This window comes from Vanacampus margaritifer, chromosome 13 (assembly GCF_051991255.1).
Source record: "Vanacampus margaritifer isolate UIUO_Vmar chromosome 13, RoL_Vmar_1.0, whole genome shotgun sequence".
NCBI classification, from domain to species: domain Eukaryota; kingdom Metazoa; phylum Chordata; class Actinopteri; order Syngnathiformes; family Syngnathidae; genus Vanacampus; species Vanacampus margaritifer.
Window position 1 is genome coordinate 3,176,255 of NC_135444.1, and position 14,889 is coordinate 3,191,143.

The 14,889-nt window shown below is 39.8% G+C and overlaps 1 protein-coding gene and 8 non-coding genes across 11 annotated transcripts in view; 1 reads left to right on the plus strand and 8 right to left on the minus strand.

Moving 5' to 3' along the window:
* LOC144062936 (ephrin type-B receptor 1-like) overlaps positions 1-14,889 on the plus strand; it is a 139,687-nt gene that overhangs the window by 51,626 nt on the left and 73,172 nt on the right. For all 3 annotated transcript variants that reach the window (XM_077584759.1, XM_077584760.1, XM_077584761.1), the window contains 2 exons: positions 1,001-1,219; positions 1,325-1,505. In XM_077584759.1, coding sequence (XP_077440885.1) covers positions 1,001-1,219; positions 1,325-1,505 — 400 coding nt within the window. The remainder of the gene's footprint in view (positions 1-1,000; positions 1,220-1,324; positions 1,506-14,889) is intronic.
* trnat-agu (transfer RNA threonine (anticodon AGU)) lies at positions 8,511-8,583 on the minus strand. Its single transcript has one exon. It is a non-coding gene; the product is annotated as a tRNA-Thr (tRNA).
* trnat-agu (transfer RNA threonine (anticodon AGU)) lies at positions 9,466-9,538 on the minus strand. The gene has a single exon. It is a non-coding gene; the product is annotated as a tRNA-Thr (tRNA).
* trnat-ugu (transfer RNA threonine (anticodon UGU)) lies at positions 9,726-9,798 on the minus strand. The gene has a single exon. It is a non-coding gene; the product is annotated as a tRNA-Thr (tRNA).
* Positions 10,383-10,455, minus strand: trnat-agu (transfer RNA threonine (anticodon AGU)). The gene has a single exon. It is a non-coding gene; the product is annotated as a tRNA-Thr (tRNA).
* trnat-ugu (transfer RNA threonine (anticodon UGU)) lies at positions 10,646-10,718 on the minus strand. Its single transcript has one exon. It is a non-coding gene; the product is annotated as a tRNA-Thr (tRNA).
* Positions 10,896-10,968, minus strand: trnat-agu (transfer RNA threonine (anticodon AGU)). Its single transcript has one exon. It is a non-coding gene; the product is annotated as a tRNA-Thr (tRNA).
* trnat-ugu (transfer RNA threonine (anticodon UGU)) lies at positions 11,159-11,231 on the minus strand. The gene has a single exon. It is a non-coding gene; the product is annotated as a tRNA-Thr (tRNA).
* On the minus strand, positions 11,682-11,754 carry trnat-cgu (transfer RNA threonine (anticodon CGU)). Its single transcript has one exon. It is a non-coding gene; the product is annotated as a tRNA-Thr (tRNA).

The window sequence follows — 14,889 nt, forward strand, 5'->3', positions numbered from 1 at the left end:
TATCAGCGATGTGTAACGTTAGATAGTAACAAAGGGGTGACAATTGTTTTTGTATCTGAAGTAGAGACAGTCCTCCAATAAATGCAACCACATAGGTAGTTTTTAAAAGGTGCCAAATTACGACCAAGTGTTGCGTATTTCAGTTTAGCGACCTCTATCGGTCATGGTAAATAGCACAAAAATCCAAAAGTAGACTCGAACCCGGTCCGTCTGTTCCGAAGACAAGTGTTGATCTGACTGAGCTATTTGGCCATTGATTGTTTTAGTGTTGTTTCCATGTTTTCTTAGTGTTGACTACATTTTCTAGCAGTCTACAACCTCAGTGTGCCTTTTCCTAACCTCAACCATTAGTGTCCCATGTAAAGACGTAACGTGTACTGTACAATCTCACTGAAAGCCTAATCCTAACACCAACCATTCCTCCGACGGCGAATTGAAATACATGTGAACACAAAAAAAACAAAAAAACACTATGACCGTTACCTGCCTGTTAGCTCAGTAAGCTAAATGTTCATCATATGACCAGTCAATCTGAGTTCGATTCTTCCTTTCAATATTTAATATGGGTGATAGAGCATGGCCGATAGAGGTCACCTAACTTCAATATGTAACACTTGGTTGTATTTTGGTGCATGGTAAAACGACCAATATAGCCATTTTTGTTGGAGGACTTGTTGGACTAAAGTAAGTTGCTCATGTCGCCAGCAGTTCTCAATTCACAATCAGTTGAATGCTGACACAACCTCGCCGCTGCTACCATTACATTTACTGCATTTTGCCTCCATCATGTAGTCTGTATTGGACACGTCATTTTTTAAGGAGCTATTGCTTCCAACAATGAATCAGATATCCTTGCATTACACCTCTAAAAGATTTTGTGGAAATCGTTTTTCTCTTTTTTGTGTTGTGATTTCTTGCTGTCTGTCTTACGATGCAAGTGGTTGGACCTGCACAGTATTTAATACTTTTACTGGTTCTCATACTCTTTCCTGTGGAATAGGTGGACACCATTGCAGCAGATGAGAGTTTCTCCCAAGTTGATTTTGGTGGCAGGTTGATGAAAGTGAACACGGAAATTCGAAGTTTTGGCCCACTGTCCAAAGGAAAAGGATTCCATTTGGCTTTCCAGGACCTGGGAGCGTGTATGTCCCTCCTTGCTGTCAGAGTTTTCTACAAAAAGTGTCCCAGCATAGTTCAGAACTTTGCTTACTTCCCAGAGGTACGGAATGGACACAGCTGCTCTTTAGAAGTGTCTTCGGTGGCGGAGTTTTATGTATTGTTCCTCGATATTAGTTTTGTAAAATATGTTGTGAAATGTTTCCAGACCCTTACCGGAGCAGAATCCACATCACTTGTCATTGCCAGAGGAAGTTGTATCCCCAATGCAGAGGAAGTGGATGTGCCCATCAAGCTGTACTGTAATGGCGATGGCGAGTGGATGGTACCCATTGGGAGTTGCAGCTGTAAGGCGGGTTATGAACCAGACAATGACAACCTGTGCAGAGGTGAATCTTTGTTTTTATTTTATTTTTTAAATCAATATTTAAAGAATGCAGTGTACACCACTGTGTATTGTAGACTAAATAAATTGCTTTTATAATGAGCCTACCAGTACATGTTAATTTTGTCGCAAATATAGAAGCAATACAGTGAATAAATATCCAGTAATGATTATGAATAGCAGCCAAGATTTTTACTGGCTTCAACACACATACAATGATACATTAATTAAAAAACACACTGTAACATGGGTTGCAATGCTAATGCTGGTGGCATTGGTGGCAATGCTAATCCTTGCTGACTTCAGGTGCAAGGCAGTGTATATCCTGGATTTGTCTCCAATCAGTTGCAGGATGCATAATAGACTAACAACTCACAATCACACCTTTTGGACAATTTACAGTCTTCATTTAACCTTAAAAGTGTGTCTTTGGCATATGTTTGTAAAAAAAAATTCTTGTGCGTTTCTACAGTTGTGCTTGAAAGTTTACATACCCTAGCTGTATGTAAACATGAGCGTACTGTATGGTGAGAAAGAGGTTTAATGCCCATAAAATCCTAAATATGGTGGCAATTGTTTTGATATTTTGAGAGGTTTTAGTTGACATGTTCAGAAATGTGTATGTGAATTTTGGTGATGATTCATAGCATTTTTGTGTCATTAAGCGATATTTAGCATTACATTTACAACTGTGCTCATAAATTTACATACCAATTTCATGCACAACTGTACATATTTGGCAAAGATAGATGATAATTCTGATTCTGAGTAGGGGGAAAACATGCAAACTCCACACAAAGATGTATTCCAATTGATATTTAAACTCTTGTCCTCTGGTTATGAGGTAGACGTGCTAAACATGCTATTGCATATTATTTTTTAATGTTTAAGTCCTTGTTCGGTCCATTAAACGTCATCAATGATGCGCCTCCCAAAGCTGAGTCATTTTAGTCTGAATGGTCTCTCTAAAAGCTAGCTTTTCTTCTTATGAATGAATAATCACAAGCCCAGAAACATTCTCAGATGTATTTTTTGCTAAAGGAAGCAACCCACAGTAGAAGAAAATTCGGGTGAAGATGGCACAGAAATACTCTTCATCGTTTCTCATTTGCGCTCCCTTTTCTATCTGCTCCCTTTCCCCATTTCCTCCCTAAAGTAGTACCCCTCATTTCTCATTTTCTCTCAAGACTAATCCATTGTGTGTGTGTGCCTATGTCTGTATGCATTACTCTTGGCGTGTGTTTCTGTTATAAGAGTGTGTTTTTGTGTGATGTCACATGTGGTGAAATGATAAGTGAGTGTGTTTCATCCCAAACTAATTAGGAAAGAGCAAATGAGTTCTGTACTATCAGAGAAATGTAGATATGGTATGAAAGTAAAGGGAAAGTGATAAAAGAAGCATATCAAGAGCAGTTCTCTTCTGGGAGAGAAGGACACAAAGCGGAAAGGTAAATTAAAATGAAAGGACAGAAAATGTGAAATGATATTTCACCACCAATGTCTCATGTGATGAGTTGTTAGTAAGCAACCAATTATGCAAATTTTCACATGTGCACTGAAGCACATTGGCCCTGTTAAAATCACTGATTTTTCTATCAATCCATTTTCAATATTTTATTCTTATTAGCGTTGTGGATGTACTGGGGCCCATCCAAACTGACTTTTGGCGAGAGGTGTGTTACATCATGGACTGGTCGCCAGCCAATTGCAGGGCACATACTGTGTAAACAGACAACCATGCACATTCACATTTAATCCTAAAGAAGTCTTCAGTAGCCGCAATTACATGGAGACGTTTTTGTTTATTCCAATTGAAATAATTTCGACTGAAGGTCTTTGGTCAAGTGTTTGCATATGACGTGATCTATTCCGATCTGCAGTTTGCATTAATTCGAACAGATGTTTGCTGTGTTACACATGGAGGCCGATGCAAACATCACGTGATTTATCAAGACACATTTCCATCAAGAGAGAGCATGTGCAGAACCATCACTGATTTTGGTTTGATTAAATTTAATTGATCTACGATTAGGTTTGGGCAATATGGCCCAAAAATAAAATCGCGATTTTTGCATCATTCAGGACGACTACGATTTTAATTGATTTTAATCTAATAAATTCAGAAAACATTTAATGGTTTCATTTATTCAAAAATAATTCCTGTGCAAAATGTTCACACAACAATAATGTATACTGTTTCTAAATCAGTTTTAACATAAACTTAGCATTCATAGTTTGTGCTTAAATGCCACAATTAAGGAATTGGTAGCTATTGTAAACATGTCTTGTAAACCACCCATTCAGCATTCTGCATTCATGTATACATATATATATATACTCGGTGATAGATTCAAAATGTTTATTGCCGAACACTTTTTGCAATCTGTTAAATGACTGGTCAGATCTACAGTTTCCAATCCCTGATGTATCATTAATAGCTCAATGGTCAACTATTTAAACCACAGTGTTTTGCTCCTCTACGTCTGCAAAGAGAATTGTTTTCTCCCATTTTAATTTACATAAAAACTGCCCTTGCGGTCTGTATTTTGGAGGTTAAGTGAGACAAATACAATGATACTTTTCTTTTCTTTTTTCATAGCAGTCAATATCTGAATGTAAATTCCATGGAATTCCTAATGAAAATGCTATTCATGTATATATGCTTGAATACATTGCAGAATTTACAGGCATAATGAGCTTCAAGGGCAGTATGAAATTATTATGGGATAGAGATGAGTGAACGAGTAGGCCCATTAGTTAGCAGGGAAGACTCAATAAGATAATAATAATAATCATGTATTGATGGATGCATTTTTACTCTTAAGGTGTTACTAAATAGTACAATTTTAATTGCTTGTTTGGTGGTCCTTGGTGATATCATGGTGGCCACAAATGAATCAATGTACCCCACTGTATGGAAAACCTATGGGAGTTAATATTAATCAGTATTCTTAACTGGTTAAAACTTTTAAAATATATATTTTTGTGAATATTTGGGCCAATACTGTTTGAACACAACTATGGGCCAGATCAACCAAAGGTTTTTGTGGCTTTTGTACGGTGCTAAATGGTATAAATGGAGCAATCCGGAAGCATGTAATCTACTAAGCACGCACAAATGGGGACATTTAGTACTAACTGCGCTGCCAACCAGATTGCGTCCCAGTGCGCCAGTGTTTTTTTTTGTGCGTATCTAAATGAGGTCATTTGTATACATTTGGCGGAGAAATTGGCAACCTCTATACAAATGACACTCATTGATAAACAGTGTAAGGGAAAGCATTCCAATGAATCATTAAATCAATAATTGTTCATTATTAAATTCATAATCAATTGACTCATTAATTGAAGGAGACTCAAATTTAATATTTAAATTCATTTTTGAATCAGAACGTCGGAGCACCACATCTGTTGATAGTTTTACCAGAATAACAGATAAGAACCTTGTTGAATCAGTCATTAAAATGAAGGCTGTACCATTTTTATGATTTTATGAGTTATTTTTTCAGCTTAGAGGTCACTATAAATTGATGAAACAAACACACAGTAAGCAATCAGGTTTTGATTTCGTGCACGTTTATTTTCTAACCTATGTGGGGAAAATCTACTTGGAACTTAAAATGAGCAAAAACTCTAACTACTGTAATAGGCAATAAAACAAACACTAGAATTGATAGAATAATCAAAGAAAAACAAAAACACGAAAGGAGAAACGGTCTTGAACGAGGTGATGGATTTCCTAACCAAACCAACATGGGACAGCTGAGCCTCAAGGCAGGAAGCTTGCCTTTATGGGTGGGCTCGGTCACATACCAACCAGGGGGGTCCGCTATCAAGTTACACAGAGACCAGGGCGGAAAATTACCAGAACTGTAGCAATTTTGGTGAAAAAATAATCATATTGAATCCGGATCCCATGTTAACATAGATTCTAAGTTCAAACTTCAATCAAATTCAAACACGTACAGTTGAACACATCAAAAGATATGTTTCTCACACAGACCCTAAATACAGGTATGACAATACAGCACTACTAAACATCTGCACTATATTTGTTTAGGCAAGCAATCACTGAAAGGCCCAGGTGAGAATTGAATTCACAACGCCTGGTTTACAAGACCAGTGCTGTAACCACTGCGCTACGAGGCCTTGTGATTTTGGCAAAATGACTTCAAAACAGCAAATTAACCTGGTTCAGCCCGAATGGTCAATTTCATTGACAATAACTATCAGAGTAGTGAGGTGGAATATTGGCTCCCAGAGACCCTAAATACAGAAATGACAATGCAGTACTACAAAATATCTGAAGTTTATTTGGTGGGTCAATGATTCCTTAAAATAACCCAGTGAAAAATGAACTTACAACACCTGGTTCACAAGACCAGTGCTCTTACCACTGAGCTACGAGGTCTTGTGGTCAAAGCAACATGACTTTAAAAAAGCAATTAAACCTAATTCTGGCTGAATATATTTAATTCAATATAAGGCCTTATGGTATTGGTTATTGATTCCCTAAAATGCACCAGTGAGAATTGAACTAACAACCCCTGGTTTAGGAGACCAGTGCTCTAACCAATGAGCTACAAGGGCTTGTGGTATAGGCACCATGATTTTAAAAAAGCTAATTAACCTGATTCTGCCTGAATATTTTTCATTCACACAACACTGAGCTACGAGGCCATGTGGTTTTGGCAACATGACTTTAAAACATCAAATTTAAATTTAATTGACAGTAACTATTAGAGTAGTGAGGAGTAATATTAAATCCCAGAGACCCTGAAGCGTCTGCACTATATTGGTTTAAGCAAGCAATCACTGAAAGGCCCAGGTGAGATTTGAACTCACAAACCTTGGTTTACAATTTGCAATTTTGGCAAACTGACTTTAAAACCGCAAATTAAACTGATTCTGGCTGAACGGTCAATTTCATTGACGATAACTATCAGAGTAGTGAGGAAGAATATGAGCTCCCAGAGACGCTAAATACTGGCAGTTTTTTTAGTGAGCAAATTAAACTTTAAGAGGCCACAGGGGGAATTGAACTCACAAACCCTGGTTTATAAGACCAGTGCTCTAACCACTGAGCTATGAGTGCATGAGGAATTGCCAAAACATGACTTAAAAACAGCAAATTTACCTGGTTCTAGCTAAACAGGGAATTCCATTGACAGTAGCAACCAGTGTAGTGAGTAGGAATATTAACGCCCAGGGACCCTAAACACAGGCATGACAATGCAGTACTACTAAACATCTATACTATATAGTTTTATGCATGCAGACACCAAAAGGCCAAGGTGAGAATGGAACTCACGACCCTTGGTTTAACTAGACCAGAGTTCTAACCACTGAGCTACAAGGCCTTGTGTTTTTGGTAACATTACTTAAAAACACAAAATTTATCTGGTTATTGCTAAACTGAGGTTGTTCGACAGTAACTATCAGAGTAGTGAATATTAACTCCCAGAGAGCTTAAATACAGGCATTAAAATGCAGTACTACAAAATATCTGAAGTTTATTTGATGAGCCAATGACTCCCTATAAGGAAACCAGTGAGAATTGAACTCACGACCCATGGTTTACAAGATCAGTACTCTAACCACTGAGCTACGAGGCCTCTCGGTCTAGTTAGCATGACTTTAAAAAAGTAAATTAACCTGATTCTGGCTAAATAGCACATTGCATTCACAGAAGCTATCAGGGAAGTGAGGAATAATACTAACTCCCAAAAACCCTAAATACAGGCATGACAATGCAGTACTACAAAATATGCGAAGTTTATTTGGTGAGTCAATGATTCCCTAAAAGGCCCCAGCAAGATGTGAACTCACGACCCCTGGTTTACAAGACCAGTGCTCTAACCACTGAGCTACGAAGGCTTGTGTTTTTGGTAACATGACTTTAAAACAGCAAATTAACCTGATTCTGCCTGAATATATTTCATTCACAGTCACTATCAGGGTAGTGAGGAATAATATTACCTCCCAAAAACAGGCATGACAATGGAGTAGTATGAATTATCTGCACTATTTTGGTTTAGGTAAGTAATCACTAAAAGGCCCAGGTGTGAATTGAACTCACGACCCCTGGTTTACTAGACAAGTGCTCTAACCACTGAGCTACAAGGTCTTATTGTATTGGCAACATGACTTTAAAACAGCAAATTAACCTGGTACTGGCTGAACGGTGAAATGCATTTACAGTAACTATCAAGAGTAGTGAGGTGGAACATTGGCTCCCAGAGACCCTAAATACAGACATGACAATGCAGTATAACAAAATATGAGAAGTTTATTTGGTGAGTCAATGACTCCCTATAAGGAAACCAGTGAGAATTGAACTCACGACCCATGCTTTACGAGACCAGTACTCTAACCACTGAGCTACAAAGCCTTTCGGTGAAGGTAACATGACTTTAAAAAAGCAAATTAAACTGGTACTGGCTGAACGGTGAAATCTATTTCCAGTAACTATCAGAGTAGTGAGGTGGAATATTGGCTCCCAGAGACCCTAAATACAGACATGACAATAGAGTACTACAAAATATGCGAAGTTTATTTGGTGAGTCAATGATTCCCTAAAAGGCCCCAGCAAGAATTGAACTCACGACCCCTGGTTAACAAGAGCAGTGCTCTTACCACTGAGCTACGAGGTCTTGTGGTCAAAGCAACATGACTTTAAAAAAGCAATTAAACCTAATTCTGGCTGAATATATTTAATTCAATATAAGGCCTTATGGTATTGGTTATTGATTCCCTAAAATGCACCAGTGAGAATTGAACTAACAACCCCTGGTTTAGGAGACCAGTGCTCTAACCAATGAGCTACAAGGGCTTGTGGTATAGGCACCATGATTTTAAAAAAGCTAATTAACCTGATTCTGCCTGAATATTTTTCATTCACAGTAACTATCAGTGTCGTGAGGAATAATATTACCTCCCAAAAACAGTCATGACAATGGAGTAGTATGAACTATCTACACTATTTTGGTTTATGTAAGTAATCACTGAAAGGCCCAGGTGAGAATTGAACTCACGACCCCTGGTTTACTAGACCAGTGCTCTAACCACTGAGCTACAAGGCCTTATGGTATTGATAACATGACTTTAAAACAGCAAATTAACCTGGTACTGGCTGAACGGTGAAATGCATTTACAGTAACTATCAAGAGTAGTGAGGTGGAACATTGGCTCCCAGAGACCCTAAATACAGACATGACAATGCAGTATAACAAAATATGAGAAGTTTATTTGGTGAGTCAATGACTCCCTATAAGGAAACCAGTGAGAATTGAACTCACGACCCATGCTTTACGAGACCAGTACTCTAACCACTGAGCTACAAAGCCTTTCAGTGAAGGTAACATGACTTTAAAAAAGCAAATTAAACTGGTACTGGCTGAACGGTGAAATCTATTTCCAGTAACTATCAGAGTAGTGAGGTGGAATATTGGCTCCCAGAGACCCTAAATACAGACATGACAATAGAGTACTACAAAATATGCGAAGTTTATTTGGTGAGTCAATGATTCCCTAAAAGGCCCCAGCAAGAATTGAACTCACGACCCCTGGTTAACAAGAGCAGTGCTCTTACCACTGAGCTACGAGGTCTTGTGGTCGAAGCAACATGACTTTAAAAAAGCAATTAAACCTAATTCTGGCTGAATATATTTAATTCAATATAAGGCCTTATGGTATTGGTTATTGATTCCCTAAAATGCCCCAGTGAGAATTGAACTAACAACCCCTGGTTTAGGAGACCAGTGCTCTAACCAATGAGCTACAAGGCCTTGTGGTATAGGCAACATGATTTTAAAAAAGCTAATTAACCTGATTCTGCCTGAATATTTTTCATTCACAGTAACTATCAGTGTCGTGAGGAATAATATTACCTCCCAAAAACAGTCATGACAATGGAGTAGTATGAACTATCTGCACTATTTTGGTTTATGTAAGTAATCACTGAAAGGCCCAGGTGAGAATTGAACTCACGACCCCTGGTTTACTAGACCAGTGCTCTAACCACTGAGCTACAAGGCCTTATGGTATTGATAACATGACTTTAAAACAGCAAATTAACCTGGCACTGGCTGAACTGAATTCCATTGACAGTAACAATCAGAGTAGTGAGGTGGAATATTGGCTCCCAGAGACCCTAAATACAGGCATGACAATGAAGTACTACAAAATATGCGAAGTTTATTTGGTGAGTCATTGACTCCCTAAAAGGCCCCAGTGAGAATTGAACTCACAAGCCCTGGTTTACAAGACCAGTGCTCTCGCCACTGAGTTATGAGGCCTTGTGTTGTTGGTAACATGACTTAAAAACAGCAAATTAACCTGGTTCTGACTTAACTGAATTCCATAGACAGTAACAATCAGAGGAGTGAGGAGGAATATTGGCTCCCAGAGACCCTAAATACAGACATGACAATGCAGTATAACAAAATATGAGAAGTTTATTTGGTGAGTCAATGACTCCCTATAAGGAAACCAGTGGGAATTGAACTCACGAACCATGCTTTACGAGACCAGTACTCTAACCACTGAGCTACAAAGCAATTAAAACTAATTCTGGCTGAATGTATTTAATTCAATACAAGGCCTTATGGCATTGGTTGTTGATTCCCTAAAATGCCCCAGTGAGAATTGAACTAACAAGCCCTGGTTTAGGAGACCAGTGCTCTAACCACTGAGCTACGAGGCCTTGTGGTATAGGCAACATGATTTTAAAAAAGCTAATTAACCTGATTCTGCCTGAATATTTTTCATTCACAGTAACTATCAGTGTCGTGAGGAATAATATTACCTCCCAAAAACAGTCATGACAATGGAGTAGTATGAACTATCTGCACTATTTTGGTTTATGTAAGTAATCACTGAAAGGCCCAGGTGAGAATTGAACTCACGACCCCTGGTTTACTAGACCAGTGCTCTAACCACTGAGCTACAAGGCCTTATGGTATTGATAACATGACTTTAAAACAGCAAATTAACCTGGTACTGGCTGAACTCTGAATTCCATTGACAGTTACTATCAAGAGTAGTGAGGTGGAATATTGGCTCCCAGAGACCCTAAATACAGACATGACAATGAAGTACTACAAAATATGCGAAGTTTATTTGGTGAGTCAATGATTCCCTATAAGGCCCCAGTGAGAATTGAACTCACGACCCCTGGTTTACAAGACCAGTGCTCTCGCCACTGAGCTATGAGGCCTTGTGTTGTTGGTAACATGACTTAAAAACAGCAAATTAACCTGGTTCTGACTGAATATATTTCATTCACAGTAACTATCAGGGAAGTGAGGAATAACATTACCTCCCCAAAGCAGGTATTACAATGGAGTAGTATGAACTATCTGCACTATATTGGTTTATGTAAGTAATCACTGAAAGGCCCAGGTGAGAATTGAACTCACGACCCCTGGTTTACTAGACCAGTGCTCTAACCACTGAGCTACAAGGCCTTACGTTAGTGGCAACATGACTTTAAAACAGCAAATTAACCTGGTACTGGCTGAACGGTGAAATACATTTACAGTAACTATCAAGAGTCTTGAGGTGGAATATTGGCTCCCAGAGACCCTAAATACAGACATGACAATGAAGTACTACAAAATATGCGAAGTTTATTTGGTGAGTCAATGATTCCCTAAAAGGCCCCAGTGAGAATTGAACTCACGACCCCTGGTTTACAAGAGCAGTGCTCTAACCACTGAGCTACGAGGCCTTGTGTTTTTGGTAACATGACTTAAAAACAGCAAATTAACCTGGTTCTGACTGCACTCAATTCCATTGACAGTAACAATCAGAGTGGTGAGGAGGAATATTGGCTCCCAGAGACCCTAAATACAGACATGACAATGCAGTATAACAAAATATGCAAAGTTTATTTGGTGAGTCAATGACTCCCTATAAGGAAACCAGTGAGAACTGAACTCACGACCCATGGTTTACAAGACCAGTACTCTAACCACTGAGCTACAAAGCCTTCTGGTGTAGGTAACATGACTTTAAAACAGCAAATTAACCTGGTACTGGCTGAACGGTGAAATCTATTTACAGTAACTATGAGAGTAGTGAGGTGGAATATTGGCTCCCAGAGACCCTAAATACAGGCATGACAATGAAGTACTACAAAATATGCAAAGTTTATTTGGTGAGTCATTGATTCCCTAAAAGGCCCCAGTGAGAATTGAACTCACGACTCCTGGTTTACGAGACCAGTGCTCTAACCACTGAGCTATGCTGCCTTGTTTTTATTGTAACATGACTTAAAAATAACAAATTAATCTGTCTCTGGCCAAACTGAAATTCTTCGACAGTAACTGTCAGAGTAGTGAGGTGTAATATTAACTTCCAGAGAACCTAAATACAGGCATGACAATGCAGTACTAAAAACTATCTGAAGTATATTTGTTGAGTTAATGATTCCTCAAAAGGCCCCAGTAAGAATTTAAGTCACGACCCCTGGTTTACAAAACCAGTGCTTTAACCACTGAGCTACGAAGACTTGTGTTTTTGGTAACATGACTTAAAAACAGAAAATGTATCTGGTTCTGGCAAAACTGAAATTCTTCGACGGTAACTATAAGAGAAGTGAGGAGGAATATTGGAACCCAGAGACCCTAAATACGAACATGACAATGCAGTACAGACGCTCCCCTACTTACGAACATTCGAGTTACGAACAACGGTTCATACGAACATTTCTGTGCGCGTGTCGGAAAATGTTCGGAAAGAGTTAGATTTTGTATTGTGCGCCTTTTTCCGAGTGTAGTTCTTCTTTCCGCCGCTAATACCGATGCTTGGCGCTGTGAGAGCTCACCCACCCTGTGAGAGCTCACCCAGCATCCACCTTCCTCTTCCTCTTCCTCTATTTTTTTGCTCATTACGTACTGTACTGTACTGTAAATACTGTATCTCGTGCATCTTATTCAACATGGCTGGTGAAAAGCGAAAGGCTTCTAGTGAGAGTGGTAGTGCAAAGAAGAGGCAAGCCATTTCATTTGAGACGAAAGTGGCAATAATAAAGAAGCTTGAAGCGGGTGAGAAAATGGTGAGCGTTGCACGGGCATACAAATTGAATCGTTCGACCGTCGGTACCATTTATAAGCAGAAAGATCGCATAATGGAACACGTGAAAGGTGCAGTGCCGATTGCAATCGACGATCATTAGCAAAAAAAGAGGGAAAATCATGGAAGAGATGGAGAAACTTCTCACCATTTGGCTCGAGGATCAGCAGCAGCGGCGTATTCTTCTGAGCCTTATGCTCATTCAGGAGAAAGCCAAATCTATCTTTGAGGATGTCAAGGCTAAGGCTGGGGAAAGTGCTGCCGAAGAAACGTTTTCTGCCAGCCGCGGGTAGTTTTCTCGTTTCAAAAAGAGGGCTAATCTCCACCATGTGTCCGTGTCCGGAGAGGCAGAATCTGCGGACAAAGAGGCTGCCGAGCGATTCCCCGAAGTGTTGAAGGAGATCATTGAGGAGGGTGGCTATTCGGCTAAGCAAATCTTCAATGTCGACGAAACGGGTCTTTTTTGGAAGAAAATGCCAGACAAGACCTACATTGGCCGTGAGGAGAAGACGATGCCCGGATATAAAGCGGCTAAAGACCGCCTAACCTTAATGCTTGGGGCGAATGCTGAAGGGAGCTACAAGCTGAAGCCACTGCTAGTCTACCGGGCAACCAACCCTCGAGCCCTGAAGAACGTGACGAAAAGCTCTCTCCCCATTATGTGGATGTCAAACACGAAGGCATGGGTGACACTCGTTGTATTTGAGGACTGGTTCTTCCACCATTTCATCCCAGAAGTGAAGTTGTATTGCCGGGAAAATGGAATTCCATTCAAGATCCTGCTGGTGCTGGACAATGCCCCTGGCCACCCCCCGCACTTGGATGATTTTCATCCTGATGTCAAAGTTGTGTACCTGCCGCCAAATACAACTTCACTTCTGCAGCCGATGGACCAGGGCGTTATCGCCAATTTCAAGAAATATTACACCCGACGGACGTACAGGATGGCCTTGAAAGCAGTGGATTCTGACGCCGAGATGATAACGTCCTTAACTGCGTAAAAAACATTGATGCATCATGGCGTGAGGTTACCGAGGTGAACCTCAACGCCGTGTGGAGGCCTCTATGCCCTCAGTTCGTCAAGGACTCCCGTGGCTTTGATCAGGAGGGCATCTATAAAGAAATCCTCAGCACTCTTGTCGGCCTAAGTGACAAACTCGAGCTTGACCTGCAGGAGGAGGACTTCGAGGAATTGCTTGAGTCCCATGGGGAGGAATTGAGTAACCAAGACCTCATGGAGATGGAGGCTCAGCAACGTGTCTAAGAGGAGGAGGAAGAAACACCTGCTTCCGTGAAGAAATTCTAGGCGAAACTCTTGGCCGAGGGGTTTTCGCTGATAGATAAAGCCATCGCACTCTTCGAGCAGCAAGACCCAAATATCGAACGTTGCACAAAGGTTGCAAATCAAATAAATGATGCCACACAGTGCTACCGCATCATTTCTGAAGAAAAAAAAAAGGAAACTGTGCAATCGTCGTTGGATCGCTTCTTTCGGCCAGTTTCGAGTAAATCCTCCAAGGGAGATACTCATCAACCCTCATCTTCTTCTCCTCGACCCTCAAATTCTTCCTAAGTGTTCTTCTATTAAGTGTCTCTCGCTCTCTCTCTAACATTGTACAGTACTGTACGTATTCTCTCCATTTTATTAAAAGTTTTTTCAGTACAAACCAATGCAGTTTATTTGTATACAAGCCTTAAACATACTTATATAAACCTTCAATATACTTATATAGGCTTTAAACATAAATTAGAATACAAAATATAGCGCTGAAGCAACTTACGAACAAATTCACCTTACGAACGACCGCTCGGAACGGAACTCGTTCGTAAGTTGGGGAGCGTCTGTACTACAAAATATGCGACGTTTATTTGGTGAGTCAATGACTCCCTATAAGGAAACCAGTGAGAACCAAACTCACAACCCATGGTTTACGAGACCAGTACTCTAACCACTGAGCTACAAGGTCTTATTGTATTGGCAACATGACTTTAAAACAGCAAATTAACCTGGTACTGGCTGAACGGTGAACTGCATTTACAGTAACTATCAAGAGTAGTGAGGTGGAACATTGGCTCCCAGAGACCCTAAATACAGACATGACAATGCAGTATAACAAAATATGAGAAGTTTATTTGGTGAGTCAATGACTCCCTATAAGGAAACCAGTGAGAATTGAACTCACGACCCATGCTTTACGAGACCAGTACTCTAACCACTGAGCTACAAAGCCTTTCGGTAAAGGTAACATGACTTTAAAAAAGCAAATTAAACTGGTACTGGCTGAACGGTGAAATCTATTTCCAGTAACTAT